This window comes from Zootoca vivipara, chromosome 1, assembly GCF_963506605.1.
Source record: "Zootoca vivipara chromosome 1, rZooViv1.1, whole genome shotgun sequence".
Classification (NCBI taxonomy): Eukaryota; Metazoa; Chordata; class Lepidosauria; order Squamata; family Lacertidae; genus Zootoca; species Zootoca vivipara.
In genome coordinates, this window is record NC_083276.1 from 118,289,531 (window position 1) to 118,313,636 (window position 24,106).

At 44.0% G+C, this 24,106-nt stretch overlaps 1 protein-coding gene across 1 annotated transcript in view; it reads right to left on the bottom strand.

Moving 5' to 3' along the window:
* Positions 1-24,106, bottom strand: part of CALCRL (calcitonin receptor like receptor) — an 82,184-nt gene that overhangs the window by 25,103 nt on the left and 32,975 nt on the right. Inside the window, 5 exon segments of the mRNA XM_060281269.1 lie at positions 331-443; positions 1,710-1,820; positions 5,139-5,210; positions 5,213-5,309; positions 6,224-6,326. Of these exon segments, the coding sequence (XP_060137252.1) occupies positions 331-443; positions 1,710-1,820; positions 5,139-5,210; positions 5,213-5,309; positions 6,224-6,326 (496 nt within the window).

Genomic DNA, 24,106 nt, shown 5'->3' on the forward strand with positions numbered 1-24,106 from the left:
CGAATTCCTATGCCCCCCAAATAACCCAGAGATGCATTTTCAATAAAAGCACACATTCTACTCATGTAAAAAACACGCTGATTCCCGGACCGTCCGAAGGCTGGATTTAGAAGGTGATTGGGCCGAATCCGGCCCTCGGGCCATAGTTTGCCTACCCATGAGTAGTAACCATTTGATAAAATACTACATGCATTTCAAACTTCCCTGAAATACAAAGGCAGTGAAAAACAAAGGTTGCATATCAAAAGGGGCACGATGCCATAATAGCATCGGTTCCATGTGCTTTTGAAATGGATCCCATTCCCCGATAATATTCATTTTTCAGCCTACCTTCAGTTTTTCGCTTACTCCTAAACTACAGCGTGTGTAGTTTGTCCATGTTCTGTTGCTTTCGGGATGCACAAACCATTGCCCATTTACTTCACAGGTCTTAAAAACTTTCTCTTGTTAAGGAAAATTAAGGAGAGGGAAAACACACACATAGTCATTACTCTTGTTTCTTCTCTGTATTAAACAAGTAGATGTAGAAAAATAAAAGATGATGTCAAAATTTCAGAGAAATTGAAAAAAGCAACAACCCTGATCTAGCTCATTATTTGACTTGGGAAGTAAATGTGAATATATCATTTATGGTTGCAATGACGCAATAACACAGCACAAAGGTTCTGTGCACTCACACTGAAATAGAGAAACATGCATTAAAGTGGGTTGTAAACATACGTAATTGCATCCTGGATATAATCATGACAACTTTCAGATAAATCAAACACGCACTGCCCTATGGGATATTACAAATTTAAGGGCATAAATGTCCAATAACTGTTGAATTGAGCACAAAGTTCAAACTACATTATTTAGGCTGCTGGTTTTCCAGCCAAGCTGTGATGTGAGGTTAGGAATGTGAAGACCAAGCTTCAAATCACAGGCACAAGGTGGTCTTGCTGGAGCCACGCTCACCCTCCGGCTCCAGTACAGTTTAGGAGGCTTCGAGCAAACTGCTTGGCTGTCCTAGTGTCCTAACCTTGGTTGTGTCAGCTCTGGGTGAATGACAATTCTGCCCTGGTTTGGCATTTCAGCATCAAGATATAAAGTGCACAATATATTCCGGCCTACAGAACTTACTAAATATAAAGCTAAATATAGTTCGGTAGCCAAGCAAGGCACTTAAAAAAAATCTTTTTTAAAAAATGCAAAGTGATGTGGGAATGCAAAGAACCAAACTTAAGACTCGAAAATGAGAAGCGGGGGAAAACTTAAATTGACCCATTTCCCCATCTGTAGTTAGGTATAATAATAATAATATAATAATAATAATATAATAATAATAATAATATATTATTTACACCCCACCCATCTGGCTGGGTTCCCCAGCCACTCTGGGCAGCTCCCAATAGAATATTTAAAAAATGATAAAACATCAAACTTTAAAAACTTTCCTAAACAGGGCGCCTTCAGATGTTTTCTAAAAGTCAGGCAGTTGTTAATTTCCTTGACATCTGATGGGAGGGCATTCCACAGGGCAGGCGCCACTACCGAGAAGGCCCTCTGCCTGGTACAATGTGAAGGAACCAATGTTCTAGTCTGGTCTTGAATGGGTAAAAGAGTGGCTTTAGAAAGGCACAAGAGCAGCACCCACAAACAGCATCTTCCTCATAGTATCCGTGAGACTCATTCACATTTAATACATTTCCTCATTGGCAGAGATTTACCTGAGGGGTCAAAGTCCTGATAGTAATCAGGGCAGTTCTGGACGACTGTTTTCCCCAAAGCGGCATCATCCCAGCACAACCAGCCGTCCCATGTCCTATTGCAATGAGGACCTACGCAAAAGATGAGAGAAGAAGTTATGAAGTTGTTGAATCCCAAGTCATCCCAAGGAGCCCTTCCTTGGACATGAGTAATGCCCTCCCGCGGAAGGAGACTTCCTTTGACGGAAGGACTCCTTCCGTTGCAGGAAGCTGACCTTTGGAGCAAGTCCAATGGATTTATTATTATTATTATTTTATATTATTTCTACCCTGCCCATCTGGCTGGGTTTTCCCCGCCACTCTGGGCAGCTTCCAACAAGTACCAAAATACATTAAAATGTTGTTGTTGTTTAGTCGTTTAGTCGTGTCCGACTCTTCGTGACCCCATGGACCATAGCACACCAGGCACTCCTGTCTTGCACTGCCTCCCGCAGTTTTGGTCAAACTCATGTTCATAGCTTCGAGAACACTGTCCAACCATCTTGTCCTCTGTCGTCCCCTTCTCCTAGTGCCCTCAATCTTTCCCAACATCAGGGTCTTTTCCAAGGATTCTTCTCTTCTCATGAGGTGGCCAAAAGTATTGGAGCCTCAGCTTCACGATCTGTCCTTCCAGGGAGCACTCACTTCCCTAAACAGGGCTGCCTTAGGTGTTTTCTTAATGTCAAGTAGTTGTTTATCTCCTTGATCTCTGATGGAAGGGTGGCCACTACCAAGAAGGCCCTCTGCCTGGTTCCCTGTAGGTTTGCTTCAGAAGGCCCTCGGTGCTGGATCTCAGTGTCTGGGTCTGAACAATGGGGGTGGAGATGCTCCTTCAGGTATACTGTAGCAATGGCTACATATCTGCTTTTGAGGTAAACAAAAAATCTCCCCCCATGACTACACCTGTTTCATCTGGGCTTTCAACCATCATTAACATATCCTCTTGAGTATCTATAGATTACTGGGAGCTCTTGAAGCTCTGTCACCCTAGTGTTGAACGCTAGCACGGCCAAGAAGCAGAATGCCATTAACTTCAAAACAGTGCTTTATTTCTGGGGGTACGCGGGGGTACGCATACCCCTAAACATTTTGTGAATCTAAGTTTGGCCTCATTGAGGGCCAGTACAGTGGTGCTCTGCTTAACGAATGCCCTGCTTAACGAAATTTCCGCTTAACGAAAGGTTTTTTCTAGCGGAGGTTGCCTCGCTAGACAAATTCGTTTTACGAAAATTCGTCTAGCGAATCACGGTTTCCCATAGGAATGCATTGAAATTCAATTAATGCGTTCCTATGGGCAAATAAAAATTCAAAAAAAAATTCAATGCATCCTATGGGATTCGCTAGACGAATTTTTCGTCATAAGAAAAGACCCGTGGAACAAATTAAATTCGTCTGGCGAGGCACCACTGTATTTCAATATGAGTAGGATAATGAGAGTACCTCTAACATTTTTTTGTAAAGAAAAAAGCACTGGCCCCCAAATGGAAAACAAGCAAGGTCCCAACTAAAGAAGAATGGCAACTTCAGTTCACAGAATATGCACAATCATAGACTTAACATATAGCAAGGGTGGCCAACTCTCAAGAGACTACAATCTACTTTCAGAATTAAAAGCAGACAGTGATGTACCCCCATTTTTGGCGGGTTCAGCTCAAAGTTGTTGAGCTTTTCATGGGAGGAGAAAAGCCCTGTTTTTAGGGTTATAAAAAGCTTTTTTGGAAGGGAGTTCCGTGTTTTTTTGGGGGGGGGGAGTAAAAGCAAGGGACAAAGGGGTATAGTCACTCACAGAAAGATTGCTTTGGATCAAAACAGCAGCCAGAGAGACTCCGTCTTCCCTTCCAGAGATCATACAACAATGGAGGGTGGGGTGAGGGGCATGGCAGGAGTCAGTTTAAGTGACACTAAGGAAAGGGAGCCAGAGATCGACCGCGATCTACCGAAACCTCACAGGGATCTACCAGTAGATCGCAATCGACCTGTTGGACATTCCTGACATATAGAATAAGAGAACAAGAAGAACATGCATTTAAAGACGATTGAAAACATTGATTGAATATATGGGAAATGATTGTATACAGTTGGAAACGCTGGCAGCATAAGATAAAGTGTAAACAAGTTTTGATGGGATAATAATGAATACTAAGTTAGTACAGTGGTACCTTGGGTTACGAACATGATCGTTCCGGGACGCAGTTCGTAACCCGAAATGGTAGTAACCCGAAGCGCCATTTTGCGCATGTCGCAAAGCACAATTGTCACACTTTGCGCTTGTGCAAACCGCGCACGTGCGGCGAAATACTTCCCGGGTTTGCGGAGTTTGTAACCCGAGGTGTTTGTAACCGAGGTACGACTGTATAGTTTTTGTAAAATCTGCAGAGATTTATGATATGTAAAATGAACCATGGAAAGAGAAGAAGGGAAGTCATTGATATCTTAAGGAGTAAAATGAGTATTTTAAATTGAAAATGGAAAATTTCAATATCTATATGAAGCAGAATGCTAGAGTGAAGCTACATTACAAACTGGTTTGCTCTGCAAAATCACGGGTGAAGGGTCTGCACGGTCCCTTTTCTTTTAGGTCTCATTGATTTGCTGAGACCTGCGTTCCATCCTTTCAAAACCCTGATTTAATTAGGATAATTTCTAAAAATATGCAATTCATGAACAGTGTGCTGCAGTTTCAACTCCCTGAGTTTGTTTGCTCCTTGTTCTTTTCTCCTCCTCTGAACTGTTTGCAAGGGATCCTTAATACCATATTTTTCCATGTATAAGACGCCCCCTATTTTGGGGAGGGTTGCCCATAGTTGTTGAGCTTTTTTGGGGGGAGGAATGCCCGAAAATCACTCACCAGACTGACAAACGTTGCCAATCACACCCGTCACGAAAGCCACAAAGCGTCTGCCCGCTCGCCACCAGCAGCCGGCAAACGCACGCACAACTGTCGCAGCAGAAGCCAATCCACAGCAGCCCTTGCCGCAGCCACCAATCACCTACCCAATTCGCCGCTGACAACCTCCTGCTCGCGGCTGCAACCAATCTCCAGTCCCCCCTCCGCACTATCCGTGTATAGACGGCCCCCAATTTTGAACATTGTTTTACAGTAAAAAAAACAAAACTCGTCTTATACACGGAAAAGTACGGTACCTAAGGCATCAAGAGTGCTTTTAAGCGAAGGCTGGATGGCATCCTACCAGGAAGACTGTACGAGTCGGTTTCCTGCATTGGCACTGGCTACAATTCTAGAATTCTATAATTACAGTGGTTTGAATGAGATATATGCTTGCATGGGGATTGCCTTTGTTTTTCAGAATGTAATTTTAAGTAACAACAGATACAATGCTTTCATTCAGAATATATGGGTTTGTTCATTCTTTAAAAAAAATAACATTTCAGGTTTCTTTCTTTTTTTACCTTCATTCTTTTTAGAAGATGTTTGCATAATTTTCTGGTAACATTCAAACTGTGCTGTCATGATTTTATCACAGTTATGCTTAGTGCAAAGATATCTTCGGTTTCGTTCGCATCCCCTTTTATATAGCCGTCCTTGGTTGCATTCTCGTCCGGAACCGCCGTGACAAAAATCTGAATAGAAAGGGAGAAAGAAATTGCCACCGTTCTCAGGAGGGTTGCAGTATTTCATCGATTAATTAGTTAGAATAAGTGGTGCAAATATTTCAAGCAATTAAAGAGGCATCTTCCAACAAACTGGGCGGAGATTTTTTAAAAGAGGTTAATACGTGTACCTGTAAAAACCATTGGGCATAACTTACAAGACTCTACCCTTCCACCATTTCTCCTGCACAGAAGGCATGACTCTTTTAAATGTAGTCATATGCCTGTGCCAGCTTAAATAAGCAGGTGGTGGAAACACTTTTTGTTCGTATGCAGATTTATGCAAATGAGATCTATTCATTGATTTAATTCCCACAATTAACTAAAACTTAACAAGACCGATTTCCTTGTGAGATAATGACTTTCCACTGCAGTTTGCAACTGGAATTCACTTTTTAAGGAACAGAAATAATAGTGGGTTCTGTGAAATGTGGCTGTTCCACGGCCGCCGCCACAGATCTTGTGCATGCACAGAGCTTCCTCTCCCTCTCCTGTTGCCTCCAGCCCCTTCATGCACCCTCAAAATCAGCTCCAGAGGGTTGGAGCACACAGGGGAGGAAATAAAAATCCCATTGCAACAGTGGAGCCAGGCATGTGGAGCATGAGACACGACCCATTATTTCATTGGTGAAATGTTTAAAGCTTGCAGAAATTATAAATTCATTGACTCGACCCACAGGAGAAATGCCATTTAAAAAATAAAATCTTTTTTTTTTAAGGGATGGATATGCTATCGGAGTGAAAAGCATGAAAATCTGAGGCTTGACCTGATTTTGATGGTGTCGGTAACATAATATGCGTGCTTTGCATATGCATATTGAAAAAGAAGAAGAAAACACCTTTATTATACTGTATGAGTAACTTCAGGGAAAGAAGCAACTCACCAATGTCAGAGCTAAGAGGAACACATCTGCATGATCCAGTTTGTCTCCATCACTCAATATAGCTAGTGTCGTTGTTGCACTGTAGTTCAGCAAAGAAGCGTCGCTGAAATGAAAACATATTTTTAAATAAAATAAAAAAGCAACCTGAAACCGAATAGACACTCATAATATTTCACTGGAAGAACAATAACCAGCCAAAGTTAAGCACTTCATTTCCTTTTTTTTTCACCGAAAGGGAGAAATTAAAATATACAGTCATACCTCTGGATACGAACGCTGCAGGTTGCGTACAACACGGGTTACGAACACGCCGAACCCGGAAGTAACGGAACAGGCTACTTCCGGGTTCGGCGGTTTGCGCATGCACAGAAGCGGCGAATGACATCATGCGCATGCACAGAAGTGCCAAATCACGAACCGCGTGTGCACAGAAGTGCAGACGCGGGTTGCATACTGCTCATGTTGCGAACGGGGCTCTGGAACAGATCCTGTTTGCGACCAGAGGTACCACTGATGGTTAATTACTCCCATTGCAGTCAACTTAAAAGTGACAAATGGTTTAACTGTGCACTAAAAATTTAGGGTGCTATTCAGTTATTGCAACCCCCATACAAAACAGACTTTTGTTTCCACAAGTGGAAATTACTCTTCTTCCTTCCACCCTCCTATCTGCCCCTGCCTTGGGCTCCAGTGTTGATTAGGGGGCAAGGGAAGAGCTTACAAGAATACAAGCCAGAACTGAAATAGTGCAATTTGTAAAAAAAAACCACCAAAAAAACCCCAACCCAGAAGCTTTTCTATTGGGAATGATGGGATCAGAGTTACCTAAACAATATAGAAATTCATTTATGCATGCAATAACTGCCGCAAGAATGGTATTTGCCCCCAAATGGGAGAAGAAGTCCTGACGAAAGAAGAATGGTTACAGAAATTCATGGACTATGCAGAAATGGCGAAACTTACTGGAAAGATAAGAAATCAAGACAACAGACTTTTTATCAAGGTATGAAATCGTTTATTGGATATTTACAAACAAATCATAAACAAATTAAGACATTAGCAAGAATAGATTACTACTGTAAAAACTTGCAGTTTTAAAACATATATGAAATGGATGAGGAAAAGAATTGATAGCCGTTCATTGGGATATGCAGAAGGGGTAAAAAAGAGGGTAAATTCATGGAACCGCTGAAAGAGGGGGAGAGAAGTCGAAATTTGATGTGTGAGAATTGCTTAAGTGTGAGAATTGCTTAAATTTCTTTGTTGAAATGTTTATTTGTTATAAATGAAAATCATAAATAAAACACACACACACACACACACACACACACACACAGAGTCCTTTTTCCCCCTTAAAAAATGTTTAGGGGTACTCTCATTTTCCTACTCATATTGCAATACTGCCCCTCAAGGAGGCCAAACTTAGATTCACAAAATGTTTAGGAGTATGCGTCCCCCTAGAAAAAAAAGCTCTCTCTCTCTCTCTCTCTCTCTCTCTCTCTCTCTCTCTCTCTCTCTCTGTGTGTGTGTGTGTGTGTAATTAAATTTTCTGTTTTACAATTTAGAATATTCATTTAAACAACCTTGAAAGGGGATCAGACAATTTCAGAGAACAAGTCTCTACCAATCACAATTAACCATAGTAGCTACAGTGGTACCTCGGGTTAAGAACTTTGCTTCAGGATGAGAACAGAAATCGGAGGCCCCGTTAGCTAAAGTGGCACCTCAGGTTAAGAACAGTTTCAGGTTAAGAACGGACCTCCAGAACGAATTAAGTTCTTAACCAGAGGTACCACTGTACATGCAATCTCTAGGATGTCACTGAATAGTAAGTGTGTGTAATGTAAAGGTAAAGCAAAACCAGGCCCGGCTCTAGGTGTAGTCCCGGTGGCGTGGGGCGCCAGGCCGGCAGGGGGGGGGGCGCTGTGTGGCAAAGCCGTGCGGAAGCCGTGCTGCACGCTGCAAGGGCGGGGGTGCCGGAGTGATCTCTGCGCCTCAGCGCCAGGGCGCCCGACCGGCTTGAGACCGCCCTGAGCAAAACAAAACTAAACTAAACTAAAAACAGAACAAAAATGCCTTTGTTTTAATTACCTTCATTTTACTTTAATTTTAATTGTTCGCTTGCTGGTTTCAGTAGAGACCCCTGATGCATTCTGATGCCCATAACTTTGGTGCTTTCCGTTCAAACGGCACCAAGTGTGCAGAATTCTATGACTTTCTCAGGGCATCAAACTTGAAAATTTCAGACAGACTGGGCAAAAGGTCCTTGTTTTAGAGGTGACGAAAAAGGACAGGACACCCGACAAGCTTCCTTTGTTTGCATGCACACAAATACAAGTGAAAATGAAAATGAATGGGGGAGCATTCATTTGCCCTTTGCCTTTGTTTTTGAAATAAATGCATACCCCTACTGACTGTCAGCTGTTTGACTGAAGGCTAACCAGGAGAGGCATTTTGTCCCCACGCACAGCTTGTTTGCATCCCAGAAACATCTGGGTCACCACTGATAGAAATAGATTTTCTGGGAAAGATGGACCTTTGATCCAGAAGCCTCTTTTGTACGTTCTTAACTTGATGATCGAAAGGAAGAAGAAATATCCTCAACAACATTGAGCACTGCTCATCCATCCTTCATTGTGATATCAAATAGCCGTACAGTGGTACCTTGGTTCTCAAACTTAATCCGTTCCAGCAGTCCGTTCCAAAACCAAAACGTTCCAAAACCAAGGCACGCTTTCCCATAGAAAATGGATTAATCCGTTTCAGACTTTTAATAACAACCCCAAAACAGCAATTTAACATAAATTTTACTATCTAATGAGACCATTGATTCATAAAATGAAAGTAATAAACAATGTACTGCAGTCACACAATCAATCAGTAGCTGAACTGGGTTCCACACAGTCACACACACACACACACGAGCCACAAAAACGCAAAATAAGTAGCAAAAACAGACAGCCCTCAGCATAACATTCCAAACAGAAGTGTGGCACTAAAATCGGAAGCGTAACACTCAAAACGGAGCACGTTCAGCTTCTGAAAAAAGTTCACAAACCGGAACACTTACCCCCGGGTTTGCAGTGTTTGAGTTCCAAGTTGTTTGAGAACCAAGGTGTTTGAGAACCAAGGTACCACTGTATTAAGAGAAAACCCACAGAAATCAATGGCCTTGAGTGGGTTTTATGCCAATAGCTAGATATCGCCCCACAACTTTGCGTTGTTTAAGCAAAGCTGTCAAGTTCTCCCCTTTTTTTAAGGGAAATTCCCTTATGCTGAATAGGCTTCCTCGCGAGAAAAGGGAGAACTTGGCAGCTATGTGTTTAAGCAACTCTGTTTTGTACTATGGAAATTTGAATTCCTACATGTACAGCTCAGTCTAGACTGAAGCAGCATTTTCCCATACGTTCCACTCTCTCTAATCTTCAGACTTATTTTCTCCAAAAGTCATGACCTACAAGATAGATTTATGACAGTAAACAAACAGTTGACTCCATGGATACTATTTCGGACAAATACAACTCTTTTAAATAGGTATGATAAAATTCTCCTCAAGCTGGGCCTGGGATATGAAGCATATTTACCCAGTTTACTTAGACGTACGTGGCATTACTCTGAATGGGTCTTACTCCCAAGTAAGTGCATGGCATGAGTTCACAACCTGATGTGGTGTCTTTCACAAAAACCTACATATAATGTAGGTCAAAAGATTATCATTTTTTAAATCCTGATTTAACTTAATTGTGGTGGCATCCTCTACCAAAAAAAACAAGTATATAGTGGTTAAAAAAGATGTAAGAAATCTGTCAAATGTAGGCAAATGTAGGAAATCTGCCAAATGCTTAACACTTCCTGGAAAAAAAGCCTCAAGATCACAGAATCAAAGAATCGTAGAGTTGGAGGTGACCCCAAGGGTCATCAAGTCCAACCCCCTGCATGGCAGGAATCTCAGCTAAAGCATCTGTGACAGTTGGCCATCCGAGCTCTGTTTAAAAACCTCCCACATGAAGGTAAAGGTAAAGGACCCCTGACAGATAACTCCAGTCGCGAACGACACTGGGGTTTCGGTGCTTTACGGTCATCTTGCTTTACTGGCCGAGGGAGCTGACGTTTGTCCGTGGACAGTTTTCCCGGGTCATGTGGCCAGCATGACTAAGCCGCTTCTGGCGAACCAGAGCAGTGCACGGAAACGCCGTTTACCTTCCCGCCGGAGTGGTACCTATTTATCTACTTGCACTTTGATGTGCTTTCGAACTGCTAGGTAGGCAGGAGCTGGGACCCAGCAACAGGAGCATTGCAGGAATCTCAGGAGAAAACAAGCTTGTTCCCTCTACCATGTGAATGATGACTTGGGCCCATTCCTGTAATGTTAAGCTAAGGTTTAACATTCAGTCTGAAAGAATTCAACGAAGTTTCTAGAGTGATGAATACCAGCTGTTTTCACTAAATGGTGTCTTCCCCCAAATTTTGTGAGGAAACGCCCCCCCCCCGCCTTTGCCTAAAGATGCTTTTGCTGTCCTTCCGGTTGACAAATCCCATTACTTTAAGATTTATTTCCCACAGGTGGAAAATGAACTAAGATGTGCTTTAAAAAAGGTCCAGAATCCCACAAAGAAGCCCACTACTTTCCTGCGCTGTGAGGCTCTTAACTGAGAACTGGCTTAGAACATCATGTTCCATCTCCTAGAGATGGCAAACCCATTTAAACTGGGTTAACCTTTTGCGGCAAACTATTATCAACTCAGCGCCGTGTTTTTTCCTGTTTTAAAAACATGTCCTCAATGGACATTTAAAATAACTTTCTTTCCTGCGCAACCTGGTGCCAGAAAAGAAAATGCAAGAAAGCAACACCCTATTTAAAACAAAGCCCTGCTAGAAAAGAAGTGCCTTGTCATGTTGAAAGAGCACATTTTCCAAACGCTCACTCTTCCTAAAGGCACCACACATTCATTACTGGGCAAAACAATCTGGGAAGCCAAAGAAGCTCCTTTCTGAAGAGATAGCATTTCATCATCACATCATCTGACTGAAAAGTTCTCTTCAGGTATTTTGCTTGCGTGCAAAGTTGAGATGCAAGCGGGGAGGGGGGAGAAGAGGACATGAGCCCAAACACAAACACCCATCTCTGCCTCCCTCCATAGCTGCCAAGTCTCCCGTATTCCCCAGGAAATCCCCATTTTTCCAGCTGTTCCTAGCTGAAAAAACGGATTTTTTTGCTTTTTCCCGGTTTATTCTGGCCCGGCGGCCATTTTGGAACTGGGCGGAGCATGCTCAGAAGCGACTTTTGATGCTGCTCTGCCCAGTTCCAAAATGGCTGCAGTGCGACTTCTGGCGTGGCGGCCATTTTGGAACTGGGCAAAGCAGCATCAAAAGTCACTTCTGAGCATGCTCCGCCCAGTTCCAAAATGGCGGCAGCGCTACTTCTGGTCTGCTACTTCCGCCCGGTACCTTATTTCTCCGACAGCAACATGGCAGGTATGGCCTCCCTCCCATACCTGCCAAGTCTCCCGCAGAAAAATACGGGATTAGAAGCAGCAGCGGCACCAGAAGTTGCACCGGAGGTTTTCCGGCGGCCATCTTGGGATGGCCACCGCCATGTGGCCACCCCTAAGATGGCCGTCGGGCATGCATAGAAGCTATTTCCGGCGCCAGCGGCGGCCATTTTCTGGTGCCCATAGATGGGCAAACCGGCACCAGAAAAATGGCTGCTGGCAGGAGCGGATTTAAGGGAGATTTACGGGAGAGGAGCTCAAACGGGAAATAGTAAGGAAAAACGGGGGTTTCCCAGGGATTACAGGGTACTTGGCAGCTATGCTCCCTCCATGAGTTGGGGGTCAATGGGGGGGAGAGCAAGGGGGTGGAGCTCATCACACTTTCCCTGCACCCATGTTGGCTTCTGCATGCAAGTGGAATGGCCGAAAACACCTGAAGACTGCAAGCCTTTCTTGCTGGTAAACCAGTATTGTGGAATTTTAGCACTTCCTATCAGTAGTCCCATGGACTGCAAGAAGATAAAACCTATCCATTCTGAAGGAAATCACCCTGAGTGCTCACTGGAAGTACAGATCCTGAAGCTGAGGCTCCAATACTTTGGCCACCTCATGAGAAGAGAAGACTCCCTGGGAAAGACCCTGATGTTGGGAAAGATTGAGGGCACAAGGAGAAAGGGACGGCAGAGGACAAGTTTGTTGGACAGTGTTCTTGAAGCTACCAACATGAGCTTGACCAAATTGCATGAGGCAGTGGAAGACAGGAAGGCCTGGTGTGCTCTGGTCCATGGGGTCACGAAGAGTCGGACACGACTAAATGACTAAACAACAACAACAATCAGTATCAACACTCCAGCTCTTGTAGATCCACCTGTTTAGAAGCAAGCACTCCCCTGAACTTGTGCCCTACTTGTTTGAATTAATTGTTAGGAAACCCTGTATTGGGAAATTTATCGTCTTCCAAAGCAACTACTCTATTCCGAACTTAAAAATAGAAAGCGTAATGCTGGTGGACAACAAAAGAGGTTTAAAGACTGTCTCAGGGCAAAGCTAGTAGTATAAACACCAACAACTGGGAAACACTTGCCTGTGAGCGCTCCAGTTGGAGAACAGCTTTTACCAAAGGTGTCACTCAAACTCAGGACGAAGGGAATAAACATGCTAAGAGGAAGGCATACTTAGCAAATCCACACCGTGAAGGATGTGTGGATCCAGAAATGGCCTCCACAGTCACTTACAGACCCACTGTTAAGACTGTGTTTATGGAAGACAATCTTACTCGGCTACGAGTGACCGCCAAAGAAGAAGAAGAATGAAGAAGAATGTATAATGTTTTACCATTTTTATGTGCTGTAAATGTTGTTGTTGTTGTTGTTGTTGTTGTTGTTGTTGTTGTTGTTGTTGTTGTCGTCATTAAACTGATTTGCTTTATTGCATTTTTCAATTGCAGGTGTTTTCATTCCTTTGATGGAATTATTTTATTGTATTTTAATTATGCACTTATGCATTTAGTTACATAGTATTTTATACTTGTAAACTGCTTAGAAACCATTTTACCATGCAAGTGCATAACCTCCAACATTTCACCGATGGAATTAGGGACGGCTTCCAACATATATAAAAACATAATAAAACATTAAACATTAACAAAAAAACTTCCCTCTACAGGGCTGCCTTCAGATGTCTTCTAAAGGTTGAATAGTTACTTATCTCCTTGGATCAGGGGTCACATAACTCCATACCCTTCAACATTTCTCCGATGAAAATAGGGATGTCCTAAGGAAAAATGGGATATTCCAGGATCAAATCAGAAACCAGGATGGTTCCTGTAAATCTAGGACTGTCCCTGGAAAACAGGCACACTTGGAGGGTCTGCATGTGTTATAAAGGTAAAGGGACCCCTGACCATTAGGTCCAGTCGGGGACGACTCTGGGGTTGCGGTGCTCATTTCGCTTTATTGGCCGAGGGAGCTGGTGTACAGCTTCCGGGTCATATGGCTAGCATGACTAAGCCGCTTCTGGCAAACCAGAGCAGCACACGGAAACGCCGTTTACCTTCCCGCTGTAGCGGTACCTATTTATCTACTTGCACTTTGACGTGCTTTCGAACTGCTAGGTGGGCAGGAGCAGGGACCGAGCAACGGGAGCTCACCGCGTCGCAGCGATTCGAACCGCCGACCTTCTGACCGGCAAGCCCTAGGCTCTGTGGTTTAACCCACAGTGCCACCCATGTGTTATATACATCATTAAATTAATAAATAATACCTCTGGAACCACCAAAATTCGATTTATTTATTTTTTTAAAAAAGTGTCACAAGGAGGCAGAAAGACATAAGCCTCTTTCCTAAGAGAAGAATACTTTCTAGAAAATGGAGGACACAGCACTAGCCTAGATTCTGCAAACCTTGCTTAATGCCCGATAATCAAGCTCGCTGCATCAAAGGAAATGTGCCTCACAAAGTGCACTTATCAAAGGAGAAATGCGCTCGCTCCGTAGTAAAATGCTTTGTGTTGATGCCACCAGCTGAAAACCTGGACAGCCTTAATAAGAAATGAGAGAACTTCGCTAAAGTTGAAACTGATCACAACACAAGCACAGTCAAAAGCAGGACCAAGGAAAGAGGAATAAGCAAACATCCCCACAGAAAGAAATGTGATGGGTTTTTCAATTCAGACATGCACCTGCAAATATCAAAGGGGAATCAGATGTATGTATAAAGTCAAGGGATGCTCTTTGCAAGGGCTGGCATAAAAAATGAGCAGATGTCATTCCAGATTGACTAGAAAGGATCCTTATTCAATACAGGTACAGTGCTTTTTCTTTCTTTTTTCTCAATTAAATGCATTTTTTATAAGGAATAGATGTCCCTATGAGTATATCTTCATATGTTAAAAAGAAAAAAAAGGTAAAGGTAAAGGCCCCCTGGACGGTTAAGTCGAGTCAAAGGTGACTATGGGGTTGCGGCGCTCATCTCGCTTTCAGGTCAAGGGAGCTGGTGTTTGTCCACAGACAGCTTTCTGGGTCACATGGCCAGCAGGACTAAACCGCTTCTGGCACAACGGAAGACCGTGACGGAAGCCAGAACACATGGGAAAGCTGTTTGCCTTCCCACCACCTATTCATCTACTTGCACTTTGATGTGCTTTCGAACTGCTAGGTTGGCAGGAGCTGGGACCAAACAGCGGGAGCTCACTTTGTTCATAAACTAAGCTGTTCTTAAACAAAGGTACCCCTGTACGGAGTCTGACAAATGGTACATCTGCACTGTCTGCATAGACTTGCAGTGGCTCTCTGGGGGTTCAGCCTGGAGTCTTTCGCACCCTGCCTAGAGTTGCTATTAGCTCTGCCACTTCCCCCAACTTTGCTTGCTTGTCTGTTGTAACTAACTCTGTAACTTCGAAAGGGAAAGGGCAATTCATGCCTACACTCGTTTCTGTTTGAGATGTGCCTGCCTCAGTAATTTGACGGAGGAGCTGATCCTCCTCCGGAGGAGCTGACGGAGGATTTCAGAGCCAAAATGAAACTGAGTGGTACAGACTACATGCTCATTAGGAACACTCTCAGGGCCCTTTAAAGTGCAAGAAATTAGATTTTCTTGTTCTTAAGGTAAATAAATCACGGGTGAGCAGGGCCAGAACTCACCCGCACCTCTCAGGTGGGCACCATTGCCATTCTAAGAGAATCACAGAGCATTCATGGTGAGTTTCGGCACCTCTTTTTCCTGTGTGTGTGAGAAACAGTGAAATATCATAAATTCCGAATTCACTGAAATTGATGGCTTTTATATATATGTTATGCTTCTGCAAGGAAAATGCTGCGCCAGTCATACCAAAAGAGTGTTATTTGCCAGCCCTAATGCCAGTGATACTAATCCAATCAGATAGCAAACGGTTGAATGTGACTAAGGGAGCAGTAGAGCTCAGCCTGAATTATGGATACATACTGTACTGTCATATGTGCTGATCATGATTTAACTGCCCTGCTCTCAAATAAACCTAAGCAAGGATAAAAGCATTATTGTGTTGTTTGGTTTGCCCTAAAAGTACTCAAGCGTAATGCGCAGTGCAATGAAATTAATGTGGTGTCCTCATAAGCCATAGATTAGAGCCGCCACTCTGCAAACAAACACACCGCAAGTGGGGAAAGGCAGCAAATGCACTGGTTTTCCAGACTTTCGCCAAATGGCCCCTGTAGACAAGAATGTTTCAAGGTTCAATCGTGGGATTCATGCCCAGTGAAATAACACAAGTGGACCTGATGGCTTGCACTATGTTGTGGGAGTTTATGAACCCACTGCAAAACAGTGTATGAAGGCTACAGTCTATTGGAGACATCTGATCTCTAACAACTCATGGACAACTCATTTATTTATCACTTGATGCTCTAGTAAACTAGCTCTAAGTGAAACCAGAGGCAGCTACCGTGTGTGTGTGTGTGTGTGTGTGACGACGACGACTGTTCTCATTCCTTCCAACATTCCAGTTCTAGTTCATGCAATGCAACATTTTCTTTTATTATAATCTCTGTACTTGTGAGATCCCTTCAGTCATTGGTCCACAATGACTGAGTGAGACTGTTGGTCCATCTAGCTCAGAAAGCATTCTCTAAAGTTTCAAGGCATACACCAGCCTTACCTGAAGATGCCAGGGACCGAAGCTTCTCCCTCACAGACCTCCACATTTGTTGAAAATAACCTTCTACTTTTTTTTTTTTTGCTATCTGCCTTCAATTTAATTCCCCTCCTACATCTTAAATTCTGGAATTATGAGAATTAGCATTAGTCATAGATGAATATGATGCACTGCGCTGTCATCAAACCTGACAAAGACAAAGGAGAATGTTTTTGGCAGAAAAAATAATACCGAACACATCTGATAGTTTTCTAAAAATTGTAAACATCTGGGCTTGATGGAATGAGACCACAGACTTATTGCAACCTGGTTCTCCTAAATGTAACAACCTTAAACACATTGCGGCTTATGCAATCATTTATCCCAGGGGTTCCCAACAAAATTTTCTCGAGGACCCCTCATCAAGCCACTATTGTGACAAGGACCCCCATTAATTCCTAATCCTAAAATTAAAAAGTGACAGCCAAATTAAGAGTCTTTTTATATTTTATATTTATACGTTTTTTACAGTTCTTCCTCTTCATCTGTAGGCCTTTGTCGTTTTAACGAACCACTTTTTAACCAACGGTCCATTTTTAACTACGCGAACTGTAGCTTCTGCGAAAAACAACGCTTTGTTTACAAACACTACTGTTTTGCAAAGAGGCAGCGCGCGCCAGGGAGGAGGGAGGGGAATGGAGAAGGCAGGGTACCTGCGCAGTAGCGCACAAATGAAGCCGACGCGCGCAAAGCATCTTGGGGAGGTGAGCGTTAGTAGAATGTGCGCGCTGCCTCTTTGCAAAACAGTAGTGTTTGTAAAGCGCCACCTAACGGCATACAGCAGAACTACTGCCTCTATCTAATTCTAGTTTTGCGCTAGACTCTGCTCATGCAGGAAGCGGCCAAAACAAAAAAATCTGTTATCATACGAAATATATTTAATATATTTTTTATTCTAATAGCATCTTGCGGACCCCTCTGGCATAGCTCGCGGACCCCTGGGGGTCCCCGGACCACCTGTTGGGAACCACTGATTTATCCTATGCTGGTGGCTCTCCAAATATTGTTGTGACTCTTTACTCCCAATGGTGAGAAAGAAAGAGATATAATCCAGCAACCTCTGGAGAAGCAGATACCCCATCCAGCTCTGAGCAAGCCTGGCCTCTGTTTAGAAAGACCACAACCTAAGTTCAAACCTTGTGGTGGCTTCCATAAACATGTAAGTACAACAAACACAACCAGCTCTCTTTTATCTCCCGTGACTCTTCCTATGTTAAAGGAAAGCCTCTCCACTTAACCCAAAGCAATAGCAAATGTTACAAAGGATTAACAACCTTAAGCGAGAGATTAAAGGATTACGTTACCTGCAGGGATCTGCCTTTTATTTGTGAGAGGAACTGAACAATCACCTGACATCCTCCCAGAGAAATGCCAGCTTTTCTTCATTCCTACTACCGTATCTGGTGACTGAGATTGCTACCTCCTGTGCCATGGAAGCAGATTCCATGCCATCATAACACAACAGAACCACAATATGAGCTTCCTGGCAGTCGTGATGCTGCCGCTTAACAGAGGTGGCACTCAGCTGAGGTGGCAGAATGGCTGGGGACGTGCGGGTGCCTTGGTGGAGCCAATCTGGTGTTCCTGCTTGGGCATCCACACAGCGCTGACCACACGCTATTCTCATTCCCCCTTCCCAGCAAGCAGTAACAACACAACTGCTTGGAAGCTACAGCTTCACTCTGACCCATCGGGCAAGCTGCTTCAGAGACACGGCCAGTATTGGCTAATGATCAGGGAAGGTAAAGATAAGGTAAAGGACCCCTGGACGGTTAAGTCCAGTCAAAGATGACTATGGGTTGCGGCGCTCATCTCGCTTTCAGGCTAAGGGAGCCGGCGTTTGACCACAGACAGCTTTCTGGGTCATGTGGCCAGCATGACTAAACCGCTTCTGATGCAACAGGACACCGTGTCGGAAACCAGAGTGCACGGAAACACCGTTTACCTTCCCGCCGCAGCAGTACCTATCTACTCACACTGGCGTGCTTTCAAACTACTAGGTTGGCAGGAGCTGGGACAGAACAATGGGAGCTCACTCCGTTGCGGGGATTTGAACTGGCCATCTTCTGATCAGCAAGCCCAAGAGGCTCAGTGGTTTAGACCGGGGATGTCCAACAGGTCGATTGTGATCTACTGGTAGAGGTTTTGGTAGATCGCGGTCGATCGCTGGGTCCCTTTCCTTAGTGTTGGTAAAATAGAATCTGGCCCTGCCCCCCTCGCCCTGCTCTCCATTGTTTCACGATCTGCAGAACGGAAGACGAAGTTTACTCATTGAGGTTGTTTGTCCCCCCTGCAATCTGCTGGTGAGTGGCTGTTCCTCTCCCTCCCCCCAAACGGGGTTTTCCTCCTCCCTAAAAAAACTAAAGAACTTTGACCTGAACCCCCCAAAAACAGGGGTAGATCACTGCCAGTTTTTAATTCTGTAAGTAGATTGCAGTCTCTTGGGAGTTGGCCACCTGCGTCTCAATCAGTCAGGGAAGATTGGAGTTGCAGTCCGGCAACACCTAGAGGGTCACAGGTTCCCCATTTAAGGAAAAAGACGTTACAGAAAAAGGACATTTTCTGGCACTAATTGCAGAATAATTACAGGACAAATGCCTAGAGGGTCTTAGCTGTACTTTGGCTGCCTTGCACTCTGGTGAATTATGGAGGACACTGTTTGCACTGTCTTTCTGCATTGGGTCCCATTCCTGCAACATGCAGGATCAAACAGTCCCCAGACTGTACTAACTGCAGGTGGAAGGTTGCATATTTGAATGCTCCCAGACTACAAACGCAACAAGGAAGACTCAGTTAAAACACACCCCACGACGTGCTGCTGTTCCACGGGCGATGAGTCCCCGGTGGAAGAGTGAATTCAAACATACTTCCTTCACCCTGCAGCCTAAATTGGTACAGTCCGGGCAGGGGGCAGGGCGGAATAGCAAATGGACCAATGAATACATGACCAATGAATTCACTACACAACGTTTGACGAAGAATGCCAGGGTCAGTCTCTGAAAAGCAGGCACAACGCTGGGATGAATTTGAGCTGGGCTCTGATGCTTAAGGCGTGGTCGTGAGAAAGTCTGCTGCTTCTTAGACTTGGCCCCTGAAGTCCAATTAGCATTCTTCTTAAGTACAAGCAGATTTCCACACACACACACACACACACACACACACACACACACACACATCCTTTAGTGTTACTCCACCCTGTCGCTCTACCTGACAACGCAAAGTAACAATATTTCTCCTGAATATTGAAGCAGACGAAGCCAGAAATCAACAACAGACACATATTTCATCCAAGAAGTGGAGCAAACGAGACATTGGACGGGACGTTGGTACAGCAACAATAAGGATGGAATCAACTGACTGGAGGCTGAGCTCAAGATCCCACAATCTAGGAGGCTCCATGTAGCATGTGTTATATTCAGTAGGTATACAGTGGTACCTTGCAAGACGAATGCCCTGCAAGCCGAATTTTTGGCAAGACGACTGCGTCTTGCGATTCTATGGGTGACTCGCAAGACAAATTCATTTTGCAAAAAATTCGCCTTGCAAATCGCGGTTTCCCATAGGAATGCATTGAAATTTAATTAATGCGTTCCTATGGGCAAAAAAAGAAATTTCAATGCATTCCTATGGGAAACTGTGATTCGCAAGACGAATTTTTCACAAAATGAATTGACTCGCAGAACGAATTAACTTCGTCTTGCGAGGCACCACTGTATACATATTTTGAGCGGTGGGCCCTCAGGCACCATTTTTTGGCTGAATGCACAATCTTCCTCAGAGAACTGAGCTCAGCAGAAGTAAGTTCTTCCTCTTTCCAGCTAAAGCTAACTGTGCAGAGCACTGACTGCCACATGGATCAGCCAGTCACAATGCATTGTGAGTGCTCAGCACCCACACTGCAGGGCCTCCCCCACTCCAACTTCCAAGGTCTCGCAAGGCCTCAGATTGCATCTCTGAGGCCTTGGAGATGCTTTCTGAGGCCTTCCTAGACCTTGGAACCTGACTTCCGGTGCCACTGAAAGTCGGGTCCCGAGGTCTTGGCAGAGGGCGTAAGGTCATGACATCATGTTATGACGTGACATCATGACATGACATCACACACGCTGGGCACCCATAACCTGGGGCCCAAGTTGGATCTCCTGCCACAGCTCTCCTTTCCAGTAAGGCATGCAAACAATCACATAGCATTTCCCTTATGCTTACTGGGCAGGCAGGGGGAGATGTGGCTGACTGGCTTGCAAAAAGAGGTGCTGGAAAAAAAAAAACCATTTGAATGGCTAAGCATGCTGGATGTCTGATTAATTTTTTAAAAAAGCTGAAAGCTTGTATGGGTCAGCACCCGGATTCAGAGAATGATATGCTTGTGACTAGTGGAGCAAAGGTGAAGGAAGCCAGGGTTTGAATTATGGAGAGGACTTCATTAAATGCACCACCCCAAACCCATGACACCCCTCATTTATTTTTTTAAAACCCATACCCTCCAATAGTCATCTAAAAATAGTAGCCAAGTGGATGTAACAGAGAGCACACCCTCAGCAGGAGAAAAATGAATGGACTGTTAAAGGTTGGATCGGTCTGTGTTCACCTTTACAATAGAATTGGCATTGTTTTCCTACATTTCATGACTATGCCATGAGGAATAAGGAGATTTTACCTTTGGGTTAGACTAGCTGGTGGTAAACAAAGCTAGGAAAGAAAACCCAGATTCTGGCCTCGTTTGTGTGTAATACAGAGCTATGGTGAAGGTTAAGTAATGTTACAAACGAACAACAAACCAGTCTTGGCTTATGAGTGTGGTTTGTTTGTGAATAATAATAATAATAATAATAATAATAATAATAATAATAATAATAATTTATTTATACCCCGCCCAAGTGGCTGGGCTTCCCCAGCCACTCTGGGCAGCTTCCAACAGAAGCATTAAAATACAATAATTTATTAAACATTAAAAGCTTCCCTAAACAGGGCTGCCTTCAGATGTCCTCTAAAAGTCTGGTGGTTGTTTTTCTCTTTGACATCTGGTGGGAGGGCGTTCCACAGGGCGGGTGCCACTACCGAGAAGGCCCTCTGCCTGGTTCACTGTAACTTGGCTTCTCGCAGCGAGGGAACCGCCAGAAGGCCCTCAGCACTGGGCAGAACCTTCAGGTATACTGGTTAATAAATCATAGTTAAGTCACTGGGCTGGGTTTTAGATGATCAGCTGAAACAAATGATTTACTAAACTATATGCCCCAGTTTCAAAGGCAGAATTGACGTCCAGTGGGAATTTCCAAAAGGCAGCGCTCAGTCCTGGATCGTAGGCAAGTCAATAGAAAAATTGTGGGTTTTTTGGCATTTTTGTAAAACAACAACAACACACACACCCTAAAATTGAACAATTTTGTGGTCTTCCTTAAAAAAGCTTCTGGGGTGTCCTGGTTTTTACTTTTTGAAATACGGCAACCTTACAAGCTCTGAATTGGCCCACCTCAGCCTCACTTCTGCTAAGAGCTGCATTTGTGTTTCCTGTTATCCAACAGCAACATAAAATTCCACTTGCCAACACATTTGCTCGCAGCTGCTAACTTGGCAGCCTTCTGAAATTGAGAAAATTTTCCAGACTGTGGTGGAAACATTACAACAAAGCTTTCATCATCAACGGCCTCGATGGCCTTGAAGAAGAAATATCGCCCAACGTTCTTCCCATGTGACGAGAACACTAAAAGCTCTCCTACATTGACTTCCTCCGGGATACTGTGAGCCAATTTTTTTTAATTTAAAGGTAACGGCCTATCATTTATCCTCAGCTTCCTCTCAGTGCTGATGGAGTGGGATATTCACAGATGCAGCCGGCAGTCCGAGTGCTTCTGAATCCATCAGCACAGAAACTGAGACGGTATTCTGCGTCAAGCTGCCATGTGATGAAAGAGCTATTTTTAAAACTCACTTGGAGATGTATCTTTCCAAGAATGGAAGACCGATTTACCTGTGGCTACTACCATCCCTGTGATGCTGCATGGCACACGTGAAACTGAAGGAGGGCTTGGTCTCCAGATGTCAGGGACTGTGCTGAGGAGGGCTGCACTGAGGAAGAATGGTGGGAGCCACCCCCGATCCTGATCCTGAATCTTCCCAGGAGCAGGAGGGCAGCATAGATTTGGAACAGTGGTTTGCAGAGGGGCATAGTTCAGAAGGCAGAAGCTGGGAAATACTGGATGGGGAACAGCTAGGAGAAGAAACACTGGGAGAGGGAGGGTTAACAGATCCACTGTCTCTGGAAAGCATTCCTCCAATCCCCTCAAAGTCATGAAGACCTCAGAAAGTCTCCAAACTCTCCAAACAGGAGAGGGTACATACTCAGATTACAAGACGCAGAAGTGATGTAGGTTAATAGAGACGGAAGGGGGTGTGGTCCTTAATTGGGAGCACCACCATTTCTAGACGTGTTCTTTGTTCTCTCGCTGTGATTATTAAAGTTTCTAACTGGTAAGACGTTCTTTTCTTTGATCTTCTTATCTACTGCCATGGGAGGACGATGTCGATTCCCCGAAGCCTGACACCAGAAAAGGCTACACAGCACACCCAGAACAGCTTACCCACTAAAATTCCTTAGATGAAAATAGGCACATTTGTCACTCCTCACAACTGACCCTCCTTGATCCCACCCCCTATTTTTTGTGTCCCCCCCACAGAGCATTTCCTACCAGAAGGGTGAGTGTCACCAGCACAATGCCATTGGGGCACAGCTCAGATGTCCTCCTGAGAAAACTCCTTAATCCTGATTTGATTTAATCCTTTAGTAGATTTACAAAAAGAAAAACACACACCAATAAATCAATTTCAGAAAGGGGCAAGATTAGAAGCTGACACACAAAGCATTTATAGATGACAGATAGATAGATAGATAGATAGATAGATAGATAGATGATAGATAGATAGATAGATAGATTATAGATAGATAGATAGATAGATAGATAGATAGATAGATAGATAGATAGATAGATGATAGATAGATAGATGATAGGTGATAGATAGATAGATAGATAGATAGATAGATAGATAGATAGATAGATAGATGACAGAGAGAGAGAGAGAGAGAGAGAGAGAGAGAGAGAGAGATGATAGATAGATAGATGATAGATAGATAGATAGATAGATAGATAGAGGTAGGTGATAGATGATAAATATAGATAGATAGATGATAAATTGACAGATGATAGATAGATAGATGATGATCGATAGATACAGTGGACGCTCAGGTTGCAAACATGATCCATGCGGGAGGCATGTTCGCAACCCACAGCGCCGTATTTGTGCACGCGCTGGTTGTGATTCAGTGTTTCTGCACATGCATGAGTGCCGAAACCCAGAAGTAACCTGTTCTGGGACTTCTGGGATCGGCGCGGTGTGCAACCCAAAAACGTGCAACCTGAAGCAGCCATAACCCGAGGTATGACTGTAGATAGACAGATAGATGATAGATGATAGATAGATGACAGATAGATAGATGATAGATAGATGAATGATAGATAGATGATGAGGGAGCATCCTGTGGCTTTTCCATGGTCACCGCTGCTGGCCTCCTCCCTTGGGCAGCCCATAGTGGCTGCTGGAAAGAGGGCGAGGAGGAGAGGCTACCACCTCTGATAACCAGCTTTGTATGGCACGTTGGCTTTGAGGGGCAGACAGTAGGCAGTGTGCCCTGGGTGGGAAGAACAGGGGAGCAGGGCACAAGGTACGACTG